This window comes from Gymnogyps californianus, chromosome 25, assembly GCF_018139145.2.
Source record: "Gymnogyps californianus isolate 813 chromosome 25, ASM1813914v2, whole genome shotgun sequence".
Taxonomy (NCBI): domain Eukaryota; kingdom Metazoa; phylum Chordata; class Aves; order Accipitriformes; family Cathartidae; genus Gymnogyps; species Gymnogyps californianus.
The window spans coordinates 296,780-324,551 of record NC_059495.1 but is presented as its reverse complement, the minus strand read 5'-3'; the positions used below and the strand labels follow the sequence as shown (position 1 = coordinate 324,551).

General features: G+C 46.0%; 1 protein-coding gene across 1 annotated transcript in view; it reads left to right on the top strand.

Annotated features, from left to right (window-relative positions):
• Positions 1-27,772, top strand: part of KMT2A (lysine methyltransferase 2A) — a 45,713-nt gene that overhangs the window by 5,447 nt on the left and 12,494 nt on the right. Inside the window, exons 2-24 of the mRNA XM_050910884.1 lie at positions 6,884-6,953; positions 8,212-10,880; positions 12,210-12,387; positions 12,783-13,017; positions 14,339-14,403; positions 15,219-15,590; positions 16,221-16,294; positions 16,978-17,106; positions 17,961-18,074; positions 19,271-19,417; positions 19,706-19,801; positions 20,597-20,717; positions 21,528-21,641; positions 21,994-22,178; positions 22,760-22,933; positions 23,760-23,870; positions 24,119-24,192; positions 24,712-24,905; positions 25,295-25,401; positions 25,545-25,682; positions 26,961-27,119; positions 27,410-27,527; positions 27,612-27,690. Coding sequence (XP_050766841.1) covers positions 6,884-6,953; positions 8,212-10,880; positions 12,210-12,387; positions 12,783-13,017; positions 14,339-14,403; positions 15,219-15,590; positions 16,221-16,294; positions 16,978-17,106; positions 17,961-18,074; positions 19,271-19,417; positions 19,706-19,801; positions 20,597-20,717; positions 21,528-21,641; positions 21,994-22,178; positions 22,760-22,933; positions 23,760-23,870; positions 24,119-24,192; positions 24,712-24,905; positions 25,295-25,401; positions 25,545-25,682; positions 26,961-27,119; positions 27,410-27,527; positions 27,612-27,690 — 5,723 coding nt within the window. The remainder of the gene's footprint in view (positions 1-6,883; positions 6,954-8,211; positions 10,881-12,209; positions 12,388-12,782; positions 13,018-14,338; positions 14,404-15,218; positions 15,591-16,220; positions 16,295-16,977; positions 17,107-17,960; positions 18,075-19,270; positions 19,418-19,705; positions 19,802-20,596; positions 20,718-21,527; positions 21,642-21,993; positions 22,179-22,759; positions 22,934-23,759; positions 23,871-24,118; positions 24,193-24,711; positions 24,906-25,294; positions 25,402-25,544; positions 25,683-26,960; positions 27,120-27,409; positions 27,528-27,611; positions 27,691-27,772) is intronic.

Below are 27,772 nucleotides of genomic sequence, written 5' to 3'. Positions count from 1 at the left end.
GAAGCATTGGTAAAGGGCAGACAAAGGGAGTCACTGATGCCATGCTGCGTCTTGCATCTCTGTCCAGCATCGGTGGCCGCTGGGGATGATGTTGGCAAAGAGTATGGGTTCTTGCAAGCTGCTCAAATGTGATGCTTCTCTGGCGATTAAGTCCTTTTAGCTAGGTGGCCGTGCAACATAAGCCTCTGGGGTTTTGATGATCTTGTTTTTTACTGAGAGTATTGCCGTTCATTATGCTCAGTCTCATCAGTTCAGTCTTGTGCACGGACAGCAAGTGAATTCTCGGACCTTAAGGTAAAGGGATACCACAAAATTCCCATAGAGGGGTGAGCTGTTCCCCCCCGCCCCCCCCCCCCCCCGCCCTGAGCCAAGCTACAAACCATAGTTCGACTTCAATAACGCTTTCATGCTTTGCCGGCTGGCGTACATTTCTTCAGGAGCGAAAGACGAGTTTGCCGCTGCTAAAGATTCCTTGTAATGCATCGATACAGCAACTTTAGAGCATAGCCATGTGTGTGCAGAAGTATCTGAAGTTTTGCAACCTGCTGCTTTGGTGCGTTGGGCAACTTTGTTAGTTACGTCTACTTTTATTTAACAACAAGCTCTAGAGTTCTTTCCTCAGTTGTCCAAGTCCGGCTGAAGCATTTCTTTGTAAGCATCCATTATGGAACCAGGAGAGAGAGAGATTTCGCTTGCCAGAAGGCGGCGTGTCGCCAGCAGTCTCTTAGATGTGGTCCAGGAGGCTTTGGTCTCGCTTTTCTCTCACCAGGTGCAAGCTAAATCTTTCTAGGTAATTGTTTGGCTGACCCTCTCCCTGAGAGGTGGTATCGAAAGCTTGTTGCAGCCAGAATGAGACTGTGTGAGGTGCTCTAAAAAGCATCCCTCTTTGTTCAGAGTGGACATTGTAAATCAGAACTTCTCATCCAGGATGGAACCGGGACTCCATGGAAAGCAGGGGACCAATTGCATTTTGCTGGTGGGCTGCTGCTGTAAGTTAGCCTGCTCCGCTGCTCGCAGTTTGGCCAGGTAGCAAGAGACTGGCTGTATTGTTACCTCCGAACACTCGATATTCTCATTTTCCTTCTAGCAAGCTGGCAAGACTGACCCGCGCACTCGGTTGTACTGTCAGAACAGGCGCTCTCTGCGCTTGGGCCCCGTAAAGAGCAACTTAGTCTTTCTAATTCTAAAATTAGGTGTCGTCCGAGGGACTCTGGAAGCTGCAGTCCTCATCACGGTTGTATTGTCGTGGTTGATTGCCGAGGGTACAGCCGCAGCGCAGTCGCAGCGGTGTATCTGCCCGTTGTTCTGGTTTGGGGGTTGTCGTGTGGAGGTGACCCAGCCAAGAGCTGTTCTGTGCTATCCGGGACACGCTGCGTTGACCGGTGCTGTTTCGAGGCGAAGCCCCAGCAGAGTCTGTGCGTCACTCCCGTACAGAGCTTTCGTCTAACTAAAGAATGAAAGGACGAGTGGCCCTTCAGCCGAGTCAGTACATAACAGTAACCCACAAGCGCTCCGCCGCTTATTAGCAACGTCGCGTCACCAGCAGTTGCTTGGGAAGCATCTCCCTGAACTCCCAGATGACTCCGCTCCCGACGCGAGCGCAGAGCGCACCCGGCGTTGATCTCGGGGTTACTTATTGCCAGCCTCCGAGGATGTTTACTCTGCTGAAGGAAGAGGAGTCTGTTGGGTATTGTGCCGTAGTTACTAAGCAGGCTTCTGAATGAGCGTCTAAAAATAGCTTCTCTCTTTCCAAGAAGATGAGGTGCTGTATAATTGCGTCCAAAACCAAGATGGTGAACGGGAAGAGAAGTAAAGCATTGCTCAGATGACTCCATTGTAAAATTAAATAAACCTTTTCAAGAGGTGCTTGGAACAGCCACATTGCTGGTTTAGTGCTTCTGACAGCTTTAATGACAGTCCCGCACAACTCTGTGGATCCGTAGTGGTACGGGTTATGCTATTATTCCTCAGACAGAGATCGGAACATCAGTCGATACCTTCGGGATAGTTTCTCATTTGAAGGTGGATTTTCCTCCGAGATCTTTAGTCGGAAATGCTTTGAAGAGTAATTTTGCTCAAGAACATTGTAATAGAGATTTGCTTGCGACTTTTCTGTTCTTGTAGTAGCTGGGTTACTTCAGGAAAAGCCTTTCTTCATCTGCTCGCAAGTCTGAGGTTTAAACCACTGGAGGTAGTGTGATGTTTGAGTGGGAGATGTACGGGGAAGCTCTGCTGCCCATGGAGAGATCGCCTCTTGCCTGCTTAGTTAGGCTTCGTGTCTTGCACATGAGGCGAGCCTTCTCTCATCCTTTTATTTACAATCCCGAGTGACCTTTTTTGTGTTGCATTATTCTTTCTCAGGTAAATGAGGTCACGTTCCAAAACCATTATGGTTTTTAATCATTCTCCATCTGTCGTGCTTTGATAGTCACTTCTGAAAACCTGGAGGGAGGCTGTTCCTGCTTAGTTTGCCTCAAAAGAGCTTTTTGATGTGTGATGGCCGACTGGCTGGTTTAGCTTGGCAGATGCCTACTGGTACTTAGTGGCCTTCTCGATCTTCTCTGGGAAGTTACGAGGCTACCTTCTCAGATAGCGAGAACGACCGTTTTGAGGTCACCGATACGCTCGTGAATGTCGCCGAACGAACATGAGTGGCGTATTGGTCATGCTGCTTGTCGTCGTAAACGAAGCCAAAGCGATCCTTTTGTGGAGAGCGCCTTTTTACCGTAGACGCTTCTGGTGACTGCTTGGTAGGAAATGAGGAATAAATTATCATTTGCGGGATATCGGGCCAAAACCAGAATTAATGTATCCCGTTGGAAAAGCAAGGTAGCGGCGCTCGGTTTAAAAATAAAGCAGGTTCCAATTGTGGATTATGACAGGCAATTGTCAAAAATACAGAAAGTAGTGATTTAGTAGCCGCAGATAAAATAATAATGATGGTAGGACCCTGAACAACGAAATGAAGAAAACGTTCCTAGTAGCCACGTGAAGTTGGAGGCAGATGCAAGTCAAGACTGTTAGTTGTGTGTCGTTATTCGCTTCGTGGTCCCAGCCTCCAAATACTTGTAGAGAAGGTGTATCTGTCAGGGTTGTGTGGTGATAGCTGGGGTGAGGGTAGGCATTTCGGGATAGCAGGAGTGGGGGTTCCTCCCGCAGAGATCATGCGTTGTTTGCTCATCTCTCCGACCATCTTCACCACGTGCTCGTATGGAAACCCTCATCTGGGCCAGGCAGCAAGGAAGCAGGTCTGAGCGAACTTCGTAAGGGCAAGTAGAAGTCCAATACCTCTTTCTTTTCAAAAAGAGCACAAAAAGGCGGAGGGGTGGCCGGAGCGTTAGAAGGCCACGCTACGGGTTGTTGTGTGTCTTCAGGCCCTGGTGTTTTGCTCTGGGCAGAAGAGCAGTTAGCAGAAAATATGCTTCTGTCGTGCGACACTGGTACCGTTGAACAGCAGACTGTCGAGTCGTGCCTTGAAATGCATGCTTGTTCCCCGCTCCTAAGGTCTTAACGGCACACGGTCAGCCCCTTTGCCACTTTGTTGTTACATGTGAGGTTATTTTTATTTGCAACTGCGTGAGACTGTGTTTAATACTAGGTGCATCTCTTTTTTTTGTGTTACCGGAGGTTTGCAATCGTCGGGCAACAGCGAGCGTTTCGTGCGAATGTAAGTCGAGCGCCAGTAACCGATTTTAGTGTAAGGTATTATTTTAGATTACACTGAACTTACTTGCCTCTCTGGGCAGGGATGGTCTCTAATTCAATCTCGTAAATAAGTCTTTGTGTCTGTTACTCTTCCTGAAAATAATTTGTTTGTTTCTTTAGTGTTTTAAGTGGTCTGTTGGAAACGTGACTAGTCCAGCACATTGACCTGGCCGTAGCGAGGGCTCTGTGTCTGTCGGGCGTGCTTCTCGGGCTGCGGCACCGTGGTTCTGGAGGTACGGCCACGAGCTGCCCCTCGCTCAGAGCCGTTCCCGCGCAGCAAACGAATGAAGCGCTGGGGAGCTGTTTAATTAGAGCTGGGACACTTGGAAATGAATCGTTTCATGGAAAGAAAGCGCTGCTGTCGTCTTTTTCACCGAGCAGTCTATAGGATTCGCCTGTAAGGGGCTGTATATGTGCCTTAAGAGTCTTCTGCTTGCGGCAGTAAGTTCTGTTTCCCTGGGGGAGATGTGCTCATACACGCAGAAGTCAGCGTTATTCGGCCTTTCTCTGTACCCGGCGTACGCTACGTGAACATGATTGTGTGTTTGAAAATGCCGCAGGTCTCAGTTTTTGGTAGGCTAACGAAGAAGAAATCGCGTGGGGTGAGCGGCTGTTCCCTTTGCGTTTCTGAACCTGACTGTTCGTAGGTGGCTTGTGATTTTCCTGCTTGCGTTCTCAGTCTTTAGACCGTTTCAGCCCGGATTTGTCTCTGTTAACAGCCTCTCCCTTTGTCGGTGCCGGGGACCCTTTTTTCCCCGGGCGGGCGTCCCTGCGAAGGCAGTGCCTGCGCGGCGGTGTTTACATCTTGCAGCGAGCCCACGTGCTCGGGGAGTGGCAGGCAGGCGTGAGGGGGCCATTGATCCGCAGTGCTGGGAGCGGGCAGCCGGGCGCTCCTGCAGCCTTTCTGACTCCGCTTCTGTTACTGTAGGATTAACGTTGAGAAGGGGTAGCTTTTCCCTTTCGGGGAAAGGTCTCAGGGGGTGTATGGGGGGGGTTTCTGCGTGATGCAAGGTTCCTCGGGTAGAAACAACGCCTTTTGGCATAATTTTATTTCTTTTGCGTTGCTTTATCGTTGCTTTTTCCGGTTTTCTTGGCATCGCTGCTGCAACTGCAAAGAGCAGATAGGCAGCAGGGATGTGAGGAAGGGCAGGACTGTCCCCTTCTCCGGCAACCTGCGTTGATAATTGCTTACGGCGATTATGAACTGCAGCTTTAGGTTTTGTGTGTATTGTGTTTGACTCGCTAGAGCGTTATCTGTGTTGAAAACTTGAATGGCCTTCTGTTCAGAATATTTACGCTGTTTGAATTGTTTAATACGGAGGCTCATCAAACAGAAACCAAGCAGAAAATTTTGAGAAATAGTTTGTCCTAAGCCTTGCTGCTTTTGATCACATCATGACTTTCCTGTAGACGCAGGTACGGGTCTCAGTGCATGTGGTTTAATTTCTTTAAAACTGAACTGTGGTTTCAGTAGCTGAGACTTTCTTCATGGCCTGTCCTGTAAGTAGATGAATTAGAAATTTCGTGTAGAAAGCACAAGGCGGAAAAAAAAGCACTGTTTTGTCCAAGTCTTCTATCAGGCCTACGCTATGCGAGGAAATGGTGCTACTTCTTTGCACGGCTTACCTTCTCCTGTTCACAGTGTTGCACCTTTTTACTTTCAGGATATTGTTCTTGTAGTGCTCGCTCTTCTCAAAGCTCTTTGCAGACTCAAATTGTTACAGAAACAGCATAGTTACTTTCTAGCCTGCGGCCACGTTGCACAGCAGTTTAAAGAAGCAAGCAACAAGCGACTCTCCGTTTTCAAAGTTCAGACGAAACTTAAGGCTGGCAACCATAAATACTTGCGGTGAAATTGGACTAGGAAAGCTGGAACAGCGTAAAAACAAAAATGTGTCACAAATTTTGGTGGCAGACGAATAGGATTGACATTTTTGCATACTCCCTGAAGAACCTGTCTTAATGCAAACAGAGTGCCTTTAACGCCATGCCTCTGTCAGTGGGAAAAGCTTTGCAATGGAAGTTAGGTTTTCATCTCTCCTAAAGACAAAGTCTGAAGTGAATTAAAAAAAAAAAAAAAACAACCAACCACAAAACCAAACCAACCCCAATGCAACAACAAAAAATCACCTTTACTGTAATCAAGAGTAAATTTTTAAGAAAACTGTCCTTGGCGTTCCATAATGTTACCTATGTGGCTACTAATTCCATTGTTCTTTCAAATGTAACGATTAGTAAAGATTGCGGTCCCTTAGCAAGAAATGCTTTTTTGGTGGTGACTTTGCTGGGAGCCGTAGGAGAGGAAACAACCTTTGGTGCCCCTGAGAGAAAGCTCGTTCTGCCACCTTAGTAGTTTGCAGCGTCTCTGGCTATTTAGCACTATGACAGGCCGCCGCTCTCGGGGTGTATGAATGATGCCTGCGTCTTCGGGATGACTCTGTCTTCCCATCAGTAGCTTTAGCCTACTTTTAACTTGTTCCTTAGCCAGGCTTGGAGGTTGTTGTGTGATGGAGCTGATGGGGTGGGATTCATCTTGAAGGCATGCCAGTCTCTGTAGCGTCCAAAAAGGCCCCGAAATCGTGCGTGTTCCTTCCAGAGGCCGTAAGCGTCGCTGTTGGCTCTTGTGGGAGCAGGTGGCAAGCCCTCCCTCAGGGAAGCTGTCAGAAAGGGACCGGAGCGAGCCCTGAGGTCTTGTTTGAGCTCCAGGATATGCTCGGGCAGAATTATAGGCCTCAGATGCTTCTGCTCGTCCAGAGAGGCTTTTACATGAGTTTGGAGGAAGTTAGTCTACATTTGTACTAGAAAAATAAACACGGAAACACTTCTTTTGCTGGAGTATGTCTTTAGGGTAGTTTGAATAATAGCTTACGAGAGTAGACCTTTGTGGTTTGACATGAGCAGCAGATTTAATGCGTTAAGAGTTTGTTTCCATGTATACTTGTCCTTTGTTTCCCCATAACTCTTTTTGCTCGTTCCGTAGCTGTGCACTATAGCTGCTTTATATGTATATATAAAAGTTGTATTTCCTCTTTAGCAATTGTTCGCTGGAGGAACAAACGCCCGTTTGTTACTTGGGGAGGGAAAATCCTCTAGAGTCCTTTCATGCTTTGATCGTAGTGAAGTTCGTTTTAACGTTAATATCCACATCTTCAAATTTCCATCCACTTTCTCATTGCAGGATGAACAGTTTTTAGGATTTGGTTCGGATGAAGAAGTCAAAGTACGAAGCCCCACCAGGTCCCCCACAGGTATGTTCAAGTCGCAGGGCTGGATGTTGACTTTGTATTCTCCTTTGTGATGGTTTTGCTGTGCCTCTCCTGTTTGTTCCATCAACTGCCATCCACCGTAAAGGCCGCCCCAGTCTTTGGATTTGACTCAGTTAGTTTTGGACTCTTTACATCTGATCTGTTACGGAACAGGGAAACTTTGAGTAAGAGAGTTATACTGATGAAACCAGTATTTGAAACCTCATGTTAGTGTTTTGGAGAGGCAATTATTTTAATAGTAAGGATCTAAAACTGGTTTGAATATTTCAGTATCTTTCAGTAGACTCATTATCGCCTGTAACTGGAACCTTCGCTTTTTTGGAAACAAACCAAATATAGAACGCTTGAGGATAAGCTGTAGCGAAGTTGTTGCATTTTCAACTTTCAAGACGTAGGCTCAAATCATGATGGGACAGCCAGTGAATGAGTTCGGCTTTGATTTAGATTCTTGTCGGTAAATGCTCTCACCACAGCACTCTGCTCGTTCGCCACAATGGTCTGCTCAGCTTGGCCTTGCCAGCAAATTCTGCTGTGGAGAGCCTTGCTAATAGGGTGTTTCAAGTGAAGAATGAGGTACGTTGTCAGCGCTGTGTGAAGACCCAGGACTGGAATAGCTGGGTTTGGTGGGCGTGCATTGAAACGCATTGGTAGAGGTGAGTAGTGAAGCCTGGCCCATCTGCTTGATGATGCCAAGTGCTAACTGCGTTTCAAAGCTAAAAGCAGGTTTTTTTAGTAAATTACCTTGTATCAACCTCTCCCTGTACGTTGTTCTTGCCTTACTGACCTATCCCTTAGCAGTGCAGATGGATGGTACTAGAGAAGAAGGATTTTTTCTTTTTTTCTCCTTTCAACTAGCTGTGATCTGCTTTAAAAAAAAAAAAAAATCTTTTAATGTGGTTGAAAGGTGGTACGTACCCTTAAGAATTATCATTCCCTCTCAACATTAGGTTGATAGTGGTTTTGTGCCATTGCATATATAGTTGTTGTGAAAAGGCAAGCTTGCATTTGAAAAAAAAATTATCTACTTCATATTTTATATGGGAGAAGAGGTTTGTTGGGAAGGTACCCCGTACATGTATTGATAAAACAGTATTTTTATTTGTTGATTAACTGAAATGTCTTGGCAACTTGTACAGGCAGCGTGACTGATACTGAGTAAATGTTTGCGTGACCTGGGTAACGCTGATCCGACACTTGGAGAAATTTAACGTGTGCTCTGCGTTCTCTGCTTCCCTCTCAGTTAAATCTAGTCCGCGGAAACCCCGCGGGAGGCCCCGGAGCGGTTCTGACCGAAGTTCAGCTGTACTGTCAGACTCTTCGTCAGTGTGTTCCCCTTCGAGCAAGTCTGAAACCACATCCATGGAGAAAGTAAAGAAGAAGGAGTTGAAGAGTGGGGAAAAAAGACGAGGAAGACCTCCGGCGCTTACGAGCGTCAAGTTCAAATTGTCACAAGTAAAGGACGCGTCGGACGTTCAGAAGGGCAGTAAAGAAGAAAAAGAGAGTCTGAAAAAAATCAAAAGGTCACCATCCACTACATTTCAGCAAGCAACTAAAATCAAGAAATTAAGAACTAGTAAGCTCTCCCCACTGAAATCTAAATTTAAGCCTGGGGCGAAACTTCAGATTGGGAGGAAGAGCGTTCAGATCGTGCGCAGGAGAGGTAGGCCGCCGTCCTCTGAACGTGTGAAGACTTCCTCGACCTTAGTCATAAACTCGCAGCTGGAGAAACCCCAAAGGATTCGCAAAGAAAAGGATGGCACACCACCTCTTACGAAAGAAGAGAAGACTGCTGTCAGACAGAGCCCGCGCAGGATTAAGCCCGTTAGGATTATACCTTCCACCAAAAGGACGGATGCCGCAATTGCTAAGCAACTCTTGCAGAGGGCTAAAAAGGGGGCGCAAAAAAAGATTGAGAAAGAAGCAGCCAAACTGCAGGGCAGGAAGGGGAGAACCCAGCTCAAAAATATCCGGCAGTTCATCATGCCGGTTGTGAGCGCTATCTCTTCACGGATTATTAAAACACCCAAACGGTTCATTGAGGATGAAGACTACGATCCTCCCATTAAAATATCCAGACTAGAATCCACGCCAAACAGCAGGTTCAGCGCTACGTCTTGTGGCTCCAGTGAAAAGTCCAGCGCCGCTTCTCAGCATTCGTCCCAGATGTCTTCGGACTCCTCGCGGTCCAGTAGCCCCAGCGTGGATACGTCTACGGACTCCCAGGCTTCCGAGGAGATGCAGACGCTTTCTGAAGAGCGAAGCCATACTCCAGAAGTTCACGCGCCGCTGCCTGTTTCTCAGTCCCCTGAAAACGACAGCGGCGATAGGAGAAACAGAAGATTTTCGATAACAGAAAGAAGTTTTGGCCAGAGGACTGCTAAAAAGCTGTCGGCCTTACCAAGCGTGCCGCAGCAGCAGTCCTCCTCCTCTCCTCCTCCCCCCTTGCTCACCCCCCCGCCACCGCTGCAGCCCGCTTCCAGCATCTCGGACCATACCCCTTGGCTTATGCCTCCTACCATACCGTTAGCCTCACCCTTTCTTCCCGCTTCTGCTGCGCCGATGCAAGAGAAACGGAAGTCGATTCTACGAGAGCCGACGTTTAGGTGGACCTCCCTGAAGCATTCCAGGTCAGAACCGCAGTACTTCTCATCAGCAAAATACGCCAAAGAGGGTCTTATTCGCAAGCCGATATTCGATAACTTCAGACCCCCACCGCTGACACCGGAGGACGTTGGCTTTGCATCTGGCTTCTCAACGCCAGGCGCGACGGCTCCAGCACGTCTGTTTTCTCTTCACTCTGGAACGAGGTTTGATATGCACAAGAGAAGTCCTCTGCTGAGAGCGCCCAGATTCACGCCGAGCGAGGCCCACTCCAGGATCTTTGAATCTGTAACTCTGCCCTCATCGGTTGGTCGCACCACTACAGGGACCTCCGCAGCGGGTGTCTCCTCTCGGAAGCGGAAGAGGAGAGTGTTTAGCCCCATCCGATCGGAACCCAGATCTCCTTCGCACTCCATGAGGACGAGAAGCGGGAGACTTAGTACCTCTGACCTGACAACTCTCACCCCACAGTCTTCTGTCTCTTCCTCATTAACTAGCATTTCTGTTAGTTCTCTTGCCACTAGTGCCTTAAATTCAACTTTCACTTTTCCTTCCCATTCCCTAACGCAGTCTGGGGAATCGGCCGAAAGAACCCAGAGACCGAGGAAGCAGACTAGCACTCCGGCAGAGCCTTTCTCATCTAGTAGCCCTACTCCTCTCTTCCCCTGGTTCACGTCGAGTCCCCAGACGGAGAGAGGCAGAAACAAGGACAGGGCAGCAGAGGAACTCTCCAAAGATAAAGACGCTGACAAAAGCCTGGAGAAGGACAAGAACAGAGAGAAAGACAGAGAGAGAGAAAAGGAGAACAAACGGGAGTCAAGGAAAGAGAAAAGGAGGAAAGGGTCTGAAATTCAGAGTAGCTCTGCTTTGTTTCCTGTAGGTAAAATGCCCAAAGAAAAAGTTGTCAGCGAAGACGTTGCAGCATCATCGTCTGCCAAAAAAACTGCCGGGCGGAAGAAGTCTACAGCAGTAGATCCCGCGGCAGACATTGCCACTGCTGCTCTGGTAGAGACGGCAGCCATCAAAACCAAAACGTCCAAGAAAGGTAGAGGGGGGTTAGACAAATCGGATCTGGACCTCAGCCCCGCTGTGCCAGCTTTGGAGAAGGAAAAAGCCCTGCGTCTTTCTGCTCCTTCGTCAAGCACTGTTAAACATTCCGCTTCCTCCATCAGCTCGATGTTGGCTCAAGCAGACAAACTGCCAATGACTGACAAGAGGGTGGCCAGCCTTCTTAAAAAGGCAAAAGCCCAGCTGTACAAGATTGAGAAGAGCAAGTCCCTCAAACAAGCAGATCAGCCAAAAGCACAGGTATCCCTTTTTCCAAGGGTTTTGCTTTGTTTTTTGTTGGGTTTTGGTTTTTTTTTTTGCTAGAGCGCGTCTTGTTTCGAACTTACGCTGAAAGTCACAAGTAGCTTTCGTATCCTAAGCGTGAAGAATTAGCGTGCCGAGCTAAGCAGCTGTTAGTGCAACAGATGGCAAACGATCCAAAAACGAGGAGCCCTGGGCAGAAGCTGAGGGGGAGAGGGAGCTGCTGTGTAGTCAGCTCAGGGGGGAGCTGCGTGCATTTTTAGAGATCAGTACGGTGTAGCTGCTTATTAGGTTCCTCTGAATAAATCTAAGCAAAGTGATCGTCTAGAGTAGTAGTACTCGCTCTTAAAAGCACGGTTCCAGCAAACTGCAGTAGTCTTTCTTGGCCGCGATGTTTCTTGTAGGCCCTTCTCGAGCGTAAAGCTGGCTTCTGAAGATAAAGTTGGTCTCGGTCTCTCTCTTTTTTTTTTTTTTTTTTTTAACTTTACACGGTGATGATCTGTGACTTATGGGCGGGAGTAAAATCCATTGGGATTTTGCATCTGACTGGGGGACTGCTTCCTACCGCTTTCTTCTCTTCCCTCTCCCCCACCCCAAAACCACCCTTTTCTGCAGTCCTCTTTAGCTACCAGAAAGGTAGGCGAAATACGCTTTCAGAGAATACTTCCTTTTTATTTAGACTTTTGCTTTCCTTAATGGCACTAGTGTTGAAAATCACTGGCGCGTATTTTAAGTAGAAAAGTCTCAAGCTTTTGTCTCTGAAATGAAGAAGCGCATGCTTCTGTATTGTCTGGCCTGGTTATAGAAGAAGGCGAGGCCCTCACAATTGCCTGTTTGGGGGACTTCTTTTAGTCGGAAGTATTTCAGGATCCTGTGATGAAAACATGGAAAATTGCACTGAAGTGCTACGTTTCTTTTAGGACCTCCTCCTAAAGGCCAGCAGCTACAAAGCTACCAAACCGCTTGATATACTTCTGGCTTCTGCTGGATCGGTTAGCACCGAACATTAGTCTAATTCCAGACGGCTCTGGCTTTTATACCAATGCCTTGATAACACAGCTTTGTGAGCGAGTCTGCTTCCCGCCAGGTGGAAACTTACCTTGTAATTCCAAGCGAGTAAAACCTCTTGGTTTTGAGTTTATCCTCTCTTGGATAACCGAGGCTTAGAAGGCTGAGAGTCTTTTATTTTTATCCCGATTCTTACAAAGTGCAAGCTAAGGTAGAATTTAACTCTTTTTAGGTTGTTTAGAAGCTTCCGTTACGTGTTTCCCAGCCTCGTTTTGGTACCTTTCTTAGGAATACTGTCTGTTCTCATGTTCTGAAATCTAGGGACAGGAGAGCGATTCATCAGAAACGTCAGTCCGAGGACCACGAATAAAACATGTTTGCAGGAGAGCAGCGGTTGCGCTGGGCCGCAAGCGAGCAGTGTTTCCTGATGACATGCCCACTCTGAGTGCCTTACCGTGGGAGGAACGGGAGAAGATACTGTCTTCCATGGGGAACGATGGTGAGTCAAGATTTTTAGTTTTCGCCTGCGGATTCATACAAAGCCAGCTTTTGTTGACTGCGTGAAGTGAGGACTTCCAGTGATTAACAAGGGAGAGTATGGTAAACAGCTCCGGGCTCTCCGTTACAATGTCGCTCAAACAGGGTTCATCCTTTTAACCATTGGTAGTCGTTATAAACATGTGTTCTGCACTAAACTTTTGGTCTGCTGAGGGGCGTGTGTACATATACACATGTACACGTACGTGCGTGCGTATACCCACACGCTCACGTGCGCCCCTCGTGTGGCTCTGCAGATGAACTTACGTTTAATGGAATAAATTCCACTAGCAAATTAGACGCTCCTGAAACATTCCTTGACATCAGTGAATTCACATTAGAAATTTTTTATGATAGATAAGTCATCGATTGCTGGCTCAGAAGAGGCTGAACCTCTTGCTCCACCTATCAAGCCAATTAAGCCGGTTACCAGAAACAAGGCACAGCAAGAACCTCCGGTGAAGAAGGGCCGACGCTCAAGGCGCTGTGGGCAGTGTTCAGGCTGTCAGGTTCCAGAGGACTGCGGTGTCTGTACTAACTGTCTAGACAAACCCAAGTTTGGTGGGCGCAATATAAAGAAGCAGTGCTGCAAGTAAGTGTGTGTCCGAGAAATTGTTCAGCTAATCCCTACGCCGAGTGGGATAAGCGCACCCATGCTTCGGGACAGGGAACAGCAGATTTACCCCGTAGCACAGGCTTTGAGTGAATTTGCCCTGGGCTGAGGCTGGATCACAGCAGGGGACTGTAAACAGTTTAATTTAAGAGTCAAGATCCTGATTCGAGGTGTGCTTGTTACGAGCTCTTCTTCTGAAGTTCACTTCTGGTTTATTCTCCCCGGTTTGGCAAAACTGGCGTAGCATTGAAAAGCGTTTGGTATGAGACCAGTGGCTTTCATTTGGCAGTATGGGTTTTGCAAGGAAGGCAATGTATACGTAAATATTTATCTCTTATTCTCCCAGATTGCATTTATGAAGAGCTCGTGTTTTCAAGATGATGTTTATCTGGTGTATATACACTTCATATAACAAAGATGTCTCTGGATGTCATTAAGAAATACCACTCTTCCTTGATTTTTCCTATCATTTTTTATACACGTCACTTAGCCTGAACCTTTTGCTTTTTTAAATTGCTGCATTAAATTGATTTTACCAGACTAGATAATCTGTCTGAGAAGGCAGCGACTGAAGTGCCACCAATAAAGATTGTTGTGGTACGAAGAGCTATTTATAAAGCATAGCTGTGAGAATTGCTGCGTAGCGCTCCTCTGTGTGAAAACACTCTGCAGACTACAATCTGTACGTAGGCTCGCTCTTAGCAGCTTTGCCCAGGCCTCGGGCTAGGTTTCAAAACCACGGGCCCTGCTGCAAGAACGAAGGCAGAAACAAAGCCTAGCCCAACTTACAGAAGGCATCATAGGCTAAACAGAAGAGAAATAGGAGGTAAAGTTGAACGCTTAAAAAAAAGGCTTGGTCACCTAGTCCGATCCCGCTCCGAGAGTAACTGCTTTTGTCTGAAATGACCTCAGTTTGGATTACATAAAACCTACAGTTGAGAGAGTTTGATGTGGTTTCTTAGAGCTCTTGGAAGTATCCTGATACTTCTCAAATCTAGGAAATGGAATCGATGGGGGATTTACCAGTGAAGCAGTGTTGTTACGTAAGCATTTTTATTAACTTCAAAATTATGTTGAGAGTGTGGAAAACCAAAAGGAGAATACAGAGGAAAATCAGAAGTTTCTTTTACGTATCTCTGAAGAAGGGGGAGGGGGGCGGAGGGGAAGATTGCTTGGGAAAAGGTAGCAGGTGTATTGATAATTTTTTTTTTTTTTCAATTTTTCGTGTTGAATATTTACAGACTGCCCCCTTAATGTCTGCATTTTTCTTCTGATTTCACGACATGCTCTTCCTTTGTAGAATGAGGAAATGTCAGAATCTACAATGGATGCCTTCAAAAGCGTATCTCCAGAAGCAAGCTAAAGGTAGGCTAAAAGACTTGGCTCGAGTATAGCGCAAGAGAGAAATTCTCATTTCTTAAATTTTGCTCTTTGTGCTGTCGTTGTGGCTACACTGAGCTTACGAAAGGTTAGTCTGCAACCGAATGTTACGAGGGAGCCTGGCCGTTCTGCTGCTGTCAGGTCAAAGTTGCAGGAGAGATGCGAGTACAGGCAGCATCTGTACTCCCTAACAGCGGCTGTCTCTTTCAGCACTGGACTTGTAGTTTTTCCTTCCTTTTGTAGGGAGCTGCTGCTGATGGCTGGTCAGTCTCCCCTCTGCCCTTCAGGTGAAGCATTTCTCAGAGGTTTGCCTGCTCCTGAGTGACATGGGGACTGATGAGTCTCTTGGAGCCTCCTTGTCTCTGACATAAGGCTTAAGTGAGCCGTCATACGTGTCGTGTTAAATCCCCCCATTCTTGGTACGGGACCTCTGGAGGTCTGCGCGTTAGTGGGACGGCGGTCAGGCGGCTGCCTTAAACTCCCCGATCTTCGCCACACAGAGTCTGCTTTCTCCTTTGCGCAGTTAAGCTCTGAATCTGCTTTACTACGGAAGGGTTTTGCTTGCTGCTCTGTCAGAATAGAGGCCCTAGGTGTTAGAACACAGATTGCAACATAAGCCAAGCGCATTAATTTTACCGACAAAACGCTGTATTTTTTTGAGTGCCCTTTTTTCCTTTTGTACGACAGAATGACAAAATTCTGACATCAAAGTGTCTGTTCCCTTGTTTTAAAACGGCAGCGAATCATTTGAAGTCACACCACTTTGTCTGTGTTACTTTATTGATGCTTCTTCTTCCTAGCTGCGAAAAAGAAAGAGAAGAAATCGAAGACAAATGAAAAGAAAGAAAGCCATTCTGGGAAGAACCAGTTGGACTCTGGACAGAAACAAACTCCTCAGACTGTCGTGTCGAGAGAAGACAATGCCGTAAAGAAGAGCAGTGAGCCTGCTCGTAAGCCCGTTGAGGAAAAGCATGAGGACGGGAATTCCTCCGTTCCAGTGTCGGAGCCCAAACAGGTCCCTGCATCTGGTACCAGAAAGACTGGCAAGCAGACGTCCCAGCCGGTACAGCTCCCTCCTTCTCAGCCACCGAGCTCAGGACCTTTGAAAAAAGAAGCACCTAAACTTACCACTTCTGAGCCTAAGAAAAAGCAGACTCCCCAGCCAGAAATAGGTAAATGGGACTGTTTATCCTCAGTATGTTTGAGTCACGTTAAGTAACAATATTAATACCGCTAAAAGCTGTTGGATTTTAAAACTGATAAATGCTTTATGATCTGGTGAAATTACAGCAGATTATTTTGGAAATTTTGCTTAGAACTGGCTTCCTTTTTATTGAACTACAGTGTATATTGGGGTGGGGAGACAGACGGCCACCTTTGTTGTGATTTTTAGTCGTGTAGTCTTGGCGGTCTTGAAGTATATTTTCAATATGGTTAAGTCTGACTGTTCACAGTCTGAATGTGAAACAAGAAGGGTGTAATCTTTTACTACAAAACCGTAGTCCGCTATTGCACGTAGTACAGAACAGCATGAACAGTGACCAGCAAGGCAGGTCGTCTTCTCCAGGACTTCTGTGGCTTTGCACCCAGAATGCTTCAGATTTTTAGCAGAGCAACCTCTCCCGGTCATGCCTCAAGGAGGCTGCTCAAGTCGTAGTTGGTGAGGTGCGGTCACAGAAGAGGGTGGAAGAATTCTTGTCTAAAATTCATCACACGTTACCCAGCTGATTTGTTTCCCTTTTCTTCTCTACAGGTGGCTGTTAGTTACTTGAAATACTCATAATTTTTCCCCCCCTTCCTAGGCACAGAGCAAAGCAAACAGAAAAAAATTGCTCCCCGTCCAACTTTCCCTGTGAAACAGAAACCAAAAGAAAAGGTGAATACTGTTTTTTGTACGCAGTCAGTAAATGTCAAGAACCTGGAACTTCTGTCTGTCTAGAAAGTAGAACTGTGTTACTTAAGCCTTTAGCAGATTTTTTTTTTTTTTTTTTTTTTTTTTTTGGTACTTAAAGATGTTAGGTTTTTCCTTGTGGCAGTATGTGGATACCAAAATACCTGGCACATGCCTAAGATTCGGTTCAGATGTTAACTTCTTCTCTAAGACTTGTATGTTGTGGGGTGGAGGCTAGCTTTTCCGTAAAAAAAAAAAAAAAAAAAAATGGAACTACCTTTGTCTTGGAAACAACTCCATTATGGGGGGGGGAGGAATCAAACCCAAAAAAAGAATTGTCTTATTTAAATCTGAGAGAGAAGTGCTTAGGGACTAATTACACCCAGAGTTGCCCCACTGCAGCAAAATAAAAACCAGCGCTCTGATGAGAGAGAACAACATGATGTTAGAGGAAAATGCAGCAGAATGAATTAGAAATGTAATTGCGTGTGGAATGCCCTTAAGAAATGGTTTGCAGAATGGTTACTTTCTTGCAACTCTTACGCGCTCGTTAATTCTGTGATGGTGTGGGGCTTTTGTCTGTGAATTGTCTACGGCGCTTAATATAATTACTGGTTAAGTTTTAACGTTCGGGGTTGGGATTAATGCAGGCTCCTTTGCTTGACTAGGAAAAGCCCCCTCCTATAAGCAAGCCAGAAAGCAGCACGCTGAATTTGCTCAGCACTCTGACTAACGGAAGCAGTTCCAAGCAAAAGCCACCTACAGATGGAGTCCACAGAATCCGAGTGGATTTCAAGGTAGAGGACAAAATGTTTTAAGTATTTGAATGTTACCTGGCTCTAAACACTGGAACTAGAGTCCCTCAAGAGCGCTGGCAGTGACTTCTAAGTTTGTGTGTCTGGTGCCGTTCAGAGAGAACTGCAAATAGGAGCCTTCATGACAAGTCACTCGGTTGATTTTTAGAAGCTTGTTATGCCTCTTTTTTTCTTATAATTAGAGTACTGGATGAAGAGACACTTAAAGCTTTAAAACCTTAACTGTCAATGTGTGAGGATGGGCAAGAATTTGAGGTTTATGAAGAATTATTCCATTAAGATGGAACTATAAAACCTTACCAAGCCAACAAGATTTGGGGAAAATGTTAGTAACTTGTAATTCACAACATTTGGGGTATATCTGGGGTTTTAAAATGGTAAATCATGTACTTTTTTGAACAACGGTGTTGAAATAATAAAAATTAATATTTTCCTAATAATTTTTCAGTCCATCTATAAGTGTTGATACTGGAGACAATAGTGAGATCTCTTAAGTGTTTTATACAAATATGGAGCTTTAATAAAGTATAATTCTTCTGAAATTTCACTTTTAGTAATAATTGTGCAATCGTGAAAAACTTTGTCTTGTTCCTTAGGCTTGCTTTCCGTAGAGGGAAGGCTAGCGTATTATTGAGCTCTCTTGGCAAGAACAGCGCTGAGATGTGACTATTCCAATGTACTCTATAAAGTAGACCAAGGTAGAAGTTGAAATGATTTCAGTCTGAGACCGCTTAATCACAGGCGCAGAGCGTATAAAGCAGCAGTCAATGTGAGCACTTTATGCTGATGTTGTATTGCCTTATTCTGCATGGTGACGTATCCTTTTGTACTTTCAGGAGGACTGTGAAGTGGAGAATGTTTGGGAGATGGGTGGGTTAGGCATCGTCACCTCGGTACCTATTACTCCCAGGGTGGTCTGTTTTCTCTGTGCCAGCAGTGGACATGTGGAGGTAAAGCATTGTGTTCTGCTGTTGATGACTTAGTTACAGCACCGTGTTGTTACCAAAATAAATAAATAAAAAAATATCGTGACCTTAATCCAGAAGGAAATTAGAATAATACCTGTAAATCTGTCCTTGCTAAACTTTGTCCCAAGATACTGAAAGGCAAGGTATTTAAAATCGGTTTGGAAACTTCTGCGGTGCTTGCTTTGGAGGTGAACTGTATTAGGCGTAAGGAATAGCGTGTGTGAGAGCACCCGCGTCTCCTCTTAATTTGGAATCCCACATCTGATGTAAAGCAGGGGCTTTGCTTTCTTTTAACTTGAAGTAAGAAAGGCTGCCCGATAATGTTAAAGGGCTTTAGGCAGTGTTGACTTTCCGAGGTATGTCTGTATCGGCTGAGAGCTGCAAACCATTACTGAAACATGACTGGAAAGATTCTGGTGCTGCATAAAGAGCTGGATTGAGATGTGTTAAATGCGTTTCCAGGTAGCGATAGGTGCCTTCTCAACATCTTCAGACCAGCTGTCCTGGGAAGGTGGTGCTAGCCCTCTAGAAAAGGCTTGGCTATGATGAGTGAACGATACTTGGGGGGGAAAGGGGTCTAAGTTCTGCATGTGGACATCGGTGCACGTGAGGACCGTGAAGGTCCGGCGGGGCATGGAGCCATCCCCTTCTCAGTCAGGTTGCTCAAGGGGACAGACGATTCTCATGTCCCCTGTGAGCCTGCGGCGTTCATGCCTTAAGGACGGTTCTTTTTCTAGTATGACCAGCCTTGTAGGGGATGCATAGCAATTAGAAGAGCTTTCACGTGGGCCACCTAAGCTGAACGGAGGGAGAGATGTCTCTCTTTGCTCTGCACGTCCCTTCCTTCTGCACTGAGTGTTTCTTCTGGTGCGGTTGGCTTGTGTTACAGCGAGGGAGGGAGATCCTGAAGAGCCCTGTAGGCCTTTGCCAATACTCAGAACGCTTAGATAACGGGTACCAGACTCCTGTTTGCTGCTAGATGCCCAGTCTGGGTAGACGAGCATGCGTTTGGGTTACCTGAAGTACGCACGCAGTTTCCCTCCTAAAATACGCCAGTAGAAATCCTTGTTGTGTCAGTTGTAAAGCGGAGTTCAAAGTCGTTCGGAGCGCGAGGGGGCTTGTTTGGGACTTGGGAGCAGCCTTCTGACTTGCTAAAACCTCCCTCTCCCCCCTTGCAGTTTGTGTATTGTCAGGTCTGTTGTGAGCCTTTCCACAAGTTCTGCTTAGAGGAGAGCGAGCGGCCCCTGGAGGACCAGCTGGAAAACTGGTGCTGCCGTCGCTGCAAGTTCTGCCACGTGTGTGGGAGACAGCACCAGGCCACCAAGGTACCCCCAAACCGCCGGGAGACCCGGCGGGCACCCCCCTCCCCGCGCTGCTCCCAGAGCTCCCCTCGCTCCGGAGCTCAGCTAGCGAGCGTGCGCCGGGGAGCAGGGAAGCGCAGGGTCTCTGCGCGAGCGCCGCTGCGCGCCGGGGAGAATGCCTCTCGAGTCGCTGCGTTCCGTCTTCCTCCTGTTGCCCCGCATGGGGGATCCAACGTAAAACGAAAATGTCCAGGATTTTGCATCCCTTCGAAGGGTCTCTGTTCCAACGCTTTTTCCCTCTTATTCTCGTAGCAGTTGCTGGAGTGTAACAAGTGCCGAAACAGCTATCACCCTGAGTGCCTGGGCCCAAACTACCCAACAAAACCCACCAAGAAAAAGAAAGTTTGGGTGAGGGATTTTGATTTCTTTTTTGGGTAATTCGCTTGTTGACGGATCATAGCGCTGCGGGCCAGAGCTCTGCAGATTACTTGCTCTGATGCAATCGCTTAGCCTTTTCAGGCAGGGTGCCTGTTGCGTTGGAAGGTGCGTTTGGAAATAGATAATGAGGTGGGTTGTTGATAAGGTTCTGAACGAGCAGGATTTTTAAAGGGATTACACCTTTTTTAGTTGTATGAATTCTTCTGATCGTAGTCCCAGAACGTGGAAGAAGCTCTTTAGAACAGAAGCATTTACTTTGTCAACAAGCTTACCGGTTGATACTGGTATTGAGAGACAATTTGGATTAATGCGCTGTTTCGTGTCTTTCACATTTTTGTTCTAAACGAGTGCGAAAGCTTTGCCTATAGTGTATTCAGTGCTGATAGTTTTTAGGTGTTTTCTACTGCAATATCCTCAGAGTTGGAAAACTGTTAAAGTAAGACTTCCTATTTTAGGTCAGAAGAAACGCCACAACTACGTACGCTGTTGTTTTATGTGAAGGGAAAGGTGATACTTTCTTCGGTGCAAATATGAAGGACAGAACGACTATACTGTGATTTAGTTTCATTTTTTTCATGTTGCATCATCACCATCTTACCGTAAAGGGCGTGAAAGTTGTGGTATTTTAGTGAGAGTTCTGGAATTTGAAACTCCTTATTCTGCACTAATTAAATAATAAAGACTATGAACTGTGTCGTTAGGACTGAAGAACAGAAACCACAGGATAAAAGCAAGTAACTCTTGCCAAACACGTTCCTTTTCCAGATATGTACCAAATGTGTTCGCTGCAAGAGCTGTGGATCAACAACACCAGGCAAAGGGTGGGATGCGCAGTGGTCTCATGACTTCTCGCTGTGTCATGATTGTGCCAAACTCTTTGCTAAAGGTACATAAAGTTGCGATTCTTTACAGCGGCAGCCTCTTCCGGTGCTCGGTTTTGAATTAGGCAGCGTCAGCGTAGAGCGAACAGAGGGCCTGCAGGGCAGGTGAGCTTGTCACGGCACAAACAGGAGTGAAAGCTGGTCGTAGGGTGAAGCATGAGAGCATGCGTAATAGTTTCCGTAGGAAAGCCAGGTTCTTAGATTTTACAGTGGCTAACAAAAGTCGCCGCTGTTTTATCGTCAGAGTTTGAGGCTTCCAGAATTTAAACACTATAGCATATAAAGCAATTCTTACCCCCCTCCTGGCCCAGGTTTTCAAGTAGCAGTTGAGAAAAAGACATGTTAAAGGACTCCTGACATAAAAGCAACAAAATTCCTATTGTAAAGCGGTTGTTCCTTCTTGCGTTAGTTACTGCTGTACGTGATGCCTTGGAATCTAGGAGGGGCACTCCGGGGAAAAATCTCAGGATAGAAAATCTTGACTATTCCACCTAACTTCTTGCCCGTATGTCGTCTTTGTCCTTTCGTTTCACTCTGTAAAGCTAATTGCAGATAGTGTTTTGTCAGTCTCACCACCCCCCCAAAAAAAACCCGGGTACCTGGTAACGGAGTTCTAGAGTAGTCGGTGGTCTTGCAAGCAGGTTATTTTTGTGGGCGTTGTTCGCAGTGTTGTAAAAGTAGATGTAACTGTATTGGCAGCTTACCAGTGGGGGTTTTCAGAGAGCTGCTTTCTTAGCACACTAGTAAGCAACCGCCTAGCCTTCAAGGTGTGCGTGGCAGCTGAACTTCTGATAAAAATCACGTCTTGTTTGCAGGAAATTTTTGTCCTCTCTGTGACAAATGCTATGATGATGACGACTATGAGAGCAAGATGATGCAGTGCGGGAAATGCGACCGCTGGGTCCACTCCAAATGTGAAAACCTTTCTGGTAAGGCACATCCTTATCTCCTCTGTACCTAAGAACGCGGGGCAGCGAGTAGACCAAAGCAATCCAGGTTGGGACCTTTTTGCTAGAGTGTTACGTGAACACCCTCACCTGTTGTGACCTGCCTGAAAAATACCTGTAGAATGGCTGCAGGTAAACCAGTACTAATATCAGTGACGTCCTGAAAGCATAGGGCTTGCCTCAAATGCAGCGTCGCTCAGTTAGTTGCACAAGATGCTTTTGTTACGTGAAAAGCGTTTCAGTTAGTAAGTGCAGAGTAGGGGGTTTTCCCTATATCCATCCTTCGGTAAAGTAGTTCAGATTGCTTTTTTTTTTTTTTTTCCTTTGTCTCCAGATGAAATGTATGAGATACTCTCTAACTTGCCTGAGAGTGTAGCGTACACCTGCATTAACTGTACGGAGCAGCATCCGGCAGAGTGGCGCCTGGCACTGGAAAAGGAGCTGCAGGTTTCCTTAAAGCAGGTTTTAACAGCCCTGTTGAATTCCAGAACTACTAGCCACTTGCTGCGGTATCGACAGGTAAGCTGGAGCCTCGCGTCCCATTAATATATTCTGGCTTGAAGTGTTGCCTGGCATTCAGCTGAATTCTGGTATTGCTGTGCATCGTGCTGCTAAAGTATCTTTATCGTACTTGGAACAACACGTACTGTGATTTTCGTTTTCTTTCTTTTGTTCATTCCTATGGGAACAAAGAAGTGGGTAGCTGTGATATGACTTGTGAGGCTAAAAGAAAAAATGGGGTAAAGTTCTTCAGGGAATGGGAGGATTTAGCTCTGTGATGGTCAAGGTGCTTTTTTGTCAGAACAACAGGATCTTAGTCTTGAAATATATATTTGGAAATAAGACTTCTGAAAAATGAGTTTGATCCTCATAGCTGATCACTCTGCTCTGCTGTGTGCCTTACAGGTCAGCAGCAGAAAGCTGGTTAAGATCTTTTAATTTTTTGTCCCTACGTTTTGGACAGGCATTCAGAACTTGAGTCTCCTTTCTTTCATGTTAGCGAGAATCTCTGGGCCAATAAGTGTGTGGGGGAGTATGTCATGAGTAGCAGCCACACTTCAATAGCCCATGTCCCTCTGTCTGGTTGCTGATGTTAACAGGCAGCAAAACCGCCTGATTTAAATCCCGAGACGGAAGAGAGTATCCCATCCAGAAGCTCTCCTGAAGGTCCCGATCCGCCTGTCCTAACAGAAGTCAGTAAGCAGGAGGAGCAGCAACCTCTGGATCTGGAAGGAGTGAAAAGAAAAATGGATCAAGGAGGTTACACTGCTGTGGTATGTCCAAGTCTTAATGTTCCGCTCTAATCGTAGATCCTATGAACTGCGTTATGACCCGTGGTGTTTATAACCGAGCGCGCTTAAGCCTTTTCTTTATGAACAAGGAAACAGGTTAACGTGCTGCTAAAAATAATTCTGGCTGGCACTCGTGTTAGCGTTGGCCCAAAGATGTGTAATTTACACTGCTGTATGGCACGCTCCAACCAGCAGCGATACTTGGTTAAACCCCTTTTGCTCGTAGTCAGACATTTATGTTGATGGAAACAGGATAGGTCATCCTTCGTGTGCAAATTCTAACTGAAGGCCTAGCCAAATAACGCTGATGGTAGTCAGTTATCTGGAAACGAATCATTTGTGTGTGGAGGGATGATCTCTCTAGGGGTCATTTATACAAAATGCTGACGTTGACCGAATCGGATTTCTTTGTGGGGAGCAGCCTTTTCCTCTTTTTTTCCCTACAGAGCCTGTAATCTTGAGGAAGGCTGTATATTGCACAGCGCTAGGCAAACGTGCTGTTGCCAGATTTTGGCCAAATCCTCGTGAGGTAGCTAGCTTAGCCGATTTAAAATCGGTCAGCAGTCAGCTCCTGGTAGAAGGAAGAAGTGAACAGTTATGGGTGCAGCAGTTCTGCCAGCCCGTTTGCAAATGCACAGGGCTGCTTGTTTCTTCACCGCCAAATTCTTCCTTCTGCTTTTAAGTCGATGCTCTGGTTCAGTCTTCTAGTCATCTGGATGCTCACTTGATGCCTTCAAAAAAATTAGCGGATGGTGTAGCTGTGCAAGAGACAATCCTGTTAGTGTGAAATTTTGTGGCTTTCTTGTAGTTGGATTTTAGTGATGACATCGTGAAGATAATTCAAGCAGCCATTAATTCCGATGGAGGGCAGCCGGAAGTTAAGAAAGCCAATAGCATGGTCAAGTCCTTCTTTATTCGGGTGAGCTGGACTACAGTTATTTTGAAATCTGCTTGGTATCATACCGCTGCTTGTTGCTGTTGGAATCCAAAGGATCCGTCACGCTTACCGTTGCTTGGGTATTTCCAGGAATAAAATAATACGTTGTCAGAGTTGTTGATGTTAATGAAATCTTATTAGTTGTGGATTTACAGTAGATCTTGGCTGAATGTCTTTGCGTTTTTGGGTGTGTTGTATAACATTTCTAATGGAGTGTTGTTTTCCTTCAGCAAATGGAGCGTGTTTTTCCATGGTTCAGTGTAAAAAAGTCCAGATTTTGGGAGCCAAATAAAGTAACAAGCAAGTAAGTAATTGTTCTGTGTCCGACTGCGACACCCTGCGGCTTGCCAGCTGTCCAAGCAAAAAGTATCAAGAGAGCCTGTTTGTGGGGTTGGGTTTTCTGTTGTTCTTTTTTCTTTTCCCTTCCCCCCCCCCCCCCCCTTTACTGTTTAACTTCCTAAAAAAAAATCCCATTCCTAGGTTTTGTGTACACCTCCCTTGTTCTAAAGCAGAGAAACCAAAAACACTATTTAGAACTAAGTATATTGTGTGTTGGCTCATCAGTCCTGTCCTTCCCTCCCCTGCCTCCTCCTCACCCCCATTTGGTGTGACCCTCCTTCTGCATCTGTTACCCTCAAAAGAAACAGGCAGCCGCATCGCAAACTTTAAAATGTAAGTGACGGGTCGTAGCCTTTGTGGAGAGCATGTGCGGACTGTAAGTAATTAAATGGGTTGTAGATGGAATGTCAGTAGTGCTGGTAGACAGGGCACAAGGTCCTCTGGTGTAGTCGGGTCTGACAGCTGACTCCTTGTTGCATTTCAGCAGTGGTATGTTGCCGAATGCAGTGCTGCCCCCTTCGCTTGACCATAATTATGCTCAGTGGCAGGAGCGTGAAGAGAACAACCGCACCGAACAACCCCCTCTGATGAAGAAAATCATTCCGGCTCCAAAACCCAAAGGGCCCGGAGAGCCAGATTCACCAACTCCTCTACATCCTCCTACACCACCTATCTCTAGTAAGAAAACAGATCGCAGCGCTATTGCTCCCAAACCCGGAGTGCTTCATTCCAAAGCTTCTAGCAGTAGAGGGAGGGCGGTGTTAGTTCTGTATGCGACTGAAGAGTTTTGCAGACCTCTGTGACCTGAAATCATTCAGAGGCTGTAGCGTATGAGATGTTTCTGAGCTGAGCTTGGGCCCACAAATACATTCGCACCTGCCTCTTTCCCCCAGAACAAGGGCTGTGTAGGCTGATGTGCGCTTTTCCTTGCTTTACAAGCTGGCTGTTGAGAACTCTAGGCTGCTGTTTGGCTCCTCTACCCTGTTCGCTTACTGACAATCTTCCCAGACGAATTTTTGCCTCCCTGACTTCCAAGAATAAACGGTGTTCTCTCTTTTAACTAAAAGGCTCTGACAGAAGCAGAGAGGATAGTCCCGAACTTAACCCGCCTCCGGATGTAGAAGACAACAGGCAGTGCGCGTTGTGCCTGAAATATGGTGATGACAGTGCTAATGTGAGTATCTGGCATGGGCCCGTTTTGATAGGAGCTGATTTAAGCAGTGCTGTAGACTTGGTACTGTGGATGGGCTGGATGCTTTTTGTGCATTGCTGTGTCCCGTGGGACATTTGAAAAGACCGTTTCCTTCCGTCCTTTAGGATGCCGGCCGTCTTCTCTATATTGGCCAAAATGAATGGACGCATGTGAACTGTGCTTTATGGTCAGCAGAAGTATTTGAGGATGACGATGGTTCTCTGAAGAACGTGCACATGGCTGTGATCAGGGGAAAGCAGCTGGTGGGTATAAGTAAAGAATACTTTGTTAAACTTTGCACTGATTTACACAGAACCAAGACAGGAACCCCGCTAAAAGATTCCTTATGTGTGTGTTTTTCTGCTCTGTCCCCTCCTTGCAATTCTTTTTTTTTTTTTTTTTTTTCTTTTTCTTTACACGATGTATAATAGAACTGACTGAAGATATTTGAAAATTTATTTTATCCTCGCTCAGTTGAGAAACATTACGGAGACCGAAAGGAACTTGTAATGGGAGAATTGGAGGCTAATGCTTAATAGAGTCGTGTTTTTTCTCGGAAGGTCTTCGATTGCCAGTGCTATACCTGAAGCAGTTGATGCCGTATCTGTAGTCACAACCTGTTTTCAAAAATAATGTGGAATATCTAAAGCGCAGCCAAATGCTGTGTTAAAGCCCAACACCTGTCTCTCTAGTAGTACCAGGACTTACCAGGTCTTCTGTTGCGGTCCAGACTGATGACAGCAGAGGAATTCAAAGGGGAGCGAGCAAGCCTGTACCTTGTCTTTTGACCTAGGTTAAATTTTATATGTGTATAAAAGAAATAAAAATTGAAAGCAAGTATTGTCCGTTTCGAGGTGTTGATCACGGAGGATTTTCAGGTTTGAGTATAGATGAAGGATCTTGTCATCTAGCTTGTACGTAGCTACTCTGTTAAATACTGCAAGAAGAATGATGGTGGTGTCTTTTTTCTGAAGTCCCAAGCGGTCTTAGAAAACGAAATAATCTTCCTATTGGGAATTGGTTGTTGCTTACTTTCCAGAAGAATTAAATGAGACTGGAGGCGTGACTAGAAATCAGTTTGTCCGAATTTTGTTTTAATATTGCGTCAGTTGGTCCTAAATATTTATTAAAACAGCAGAAGCAGTGGCATAGGACTGCTCTTAGCCGGTAGTAAGCTGCCCACGTGGGGAATGTTCCGTGCGGGAGAAATAGTTGACACATTAATCGGTGAAGCTTGCAAATATGACACTTGGCTATGGAGTACAAGCAAGAAAGTCTGAGGTCTGGAGGAACCAGTCTGCAAATGCAAAAGTTGTTCTGTGTGAGGGGATCCTTCTTCCTCTCGCCTCCTCCTCCACGTCTCGCTTATGCATGTGAGTCACGGTACTGAAATGTTACAGCAATGGAGTGGGAGGTCAGGCATTACTCTAAACTTCTGTCTATGCCGAAAAAAACAACTGACAACAGTAATGGTAGCCTGGTTTTAGAAGGGATTAATTTTTAACTTTTTTGTTTTGGTTTGTTTTGGTTTGTTTTTGTAGAGATGCGAGTTCTGCCAGAAGTCGGGCGCCACGGTAGGCTGCTGCCTCACTTCCTGTACAAGTAACTATCACTTTATGTGCTCGCGAGCCAAGAACTGTGTCTTTCTGGACGATAAGAAAGTTTACTGCCAGAGGCATCGTGACTTGATCAAAGGAGAGGTGAGGTTCTTCTTCCACACCCTGCCTCGTCTGAAGATGGGGTTAGCCTGTAACTATGAGCACTTTTTAGAAGTTAATGTTGAATGTGTTGCTTGCTAGCAAGGGCCGGACCACAGTGCTCTTAAAAAGAAGTCAGCGGTACAACTGGCACGGGGAAGTTTGGCAAGTGGTATTACGTGGCAGTTCAAAAACCAAAAGGCCGAGCTGAGGATCGAGTTAGACAGACTGCGTAGTGTACACGTGGCGGTTCCTTTAAAATTAACAAGTAGTTTTGTGGATTCTTGCTCCAGGTGGTTCCTGAGAATGGGTTTGAAGTTCTTAGGAGAGTTTTTGTGGACTTTGAAGGGATCAGTTTGAGAAGAAAATTTCTTAGTGGCTTGGAACCAGAGAACATCCACATGATGATTGGTAAGGTCTAGTCTCTGGACGCTTGATCCACCTTTGGTGCTGAAATCTGGTTCACAGAACTCTTCTGTTCCTCTTTCTGCTCAGGTTCAATGACGATAGACTGTTTAGGAATTCTGAATGACCTCTCGGACTGTGAAGATAAGTTGTTTCCCATCGGCTATCAGTGAGTATAAGCTGTTTCATGATTAGATGTCTTTCAGTGTATTAGATGCCCAACGAGCACTGAAGTAACGTAGGCAAAAATT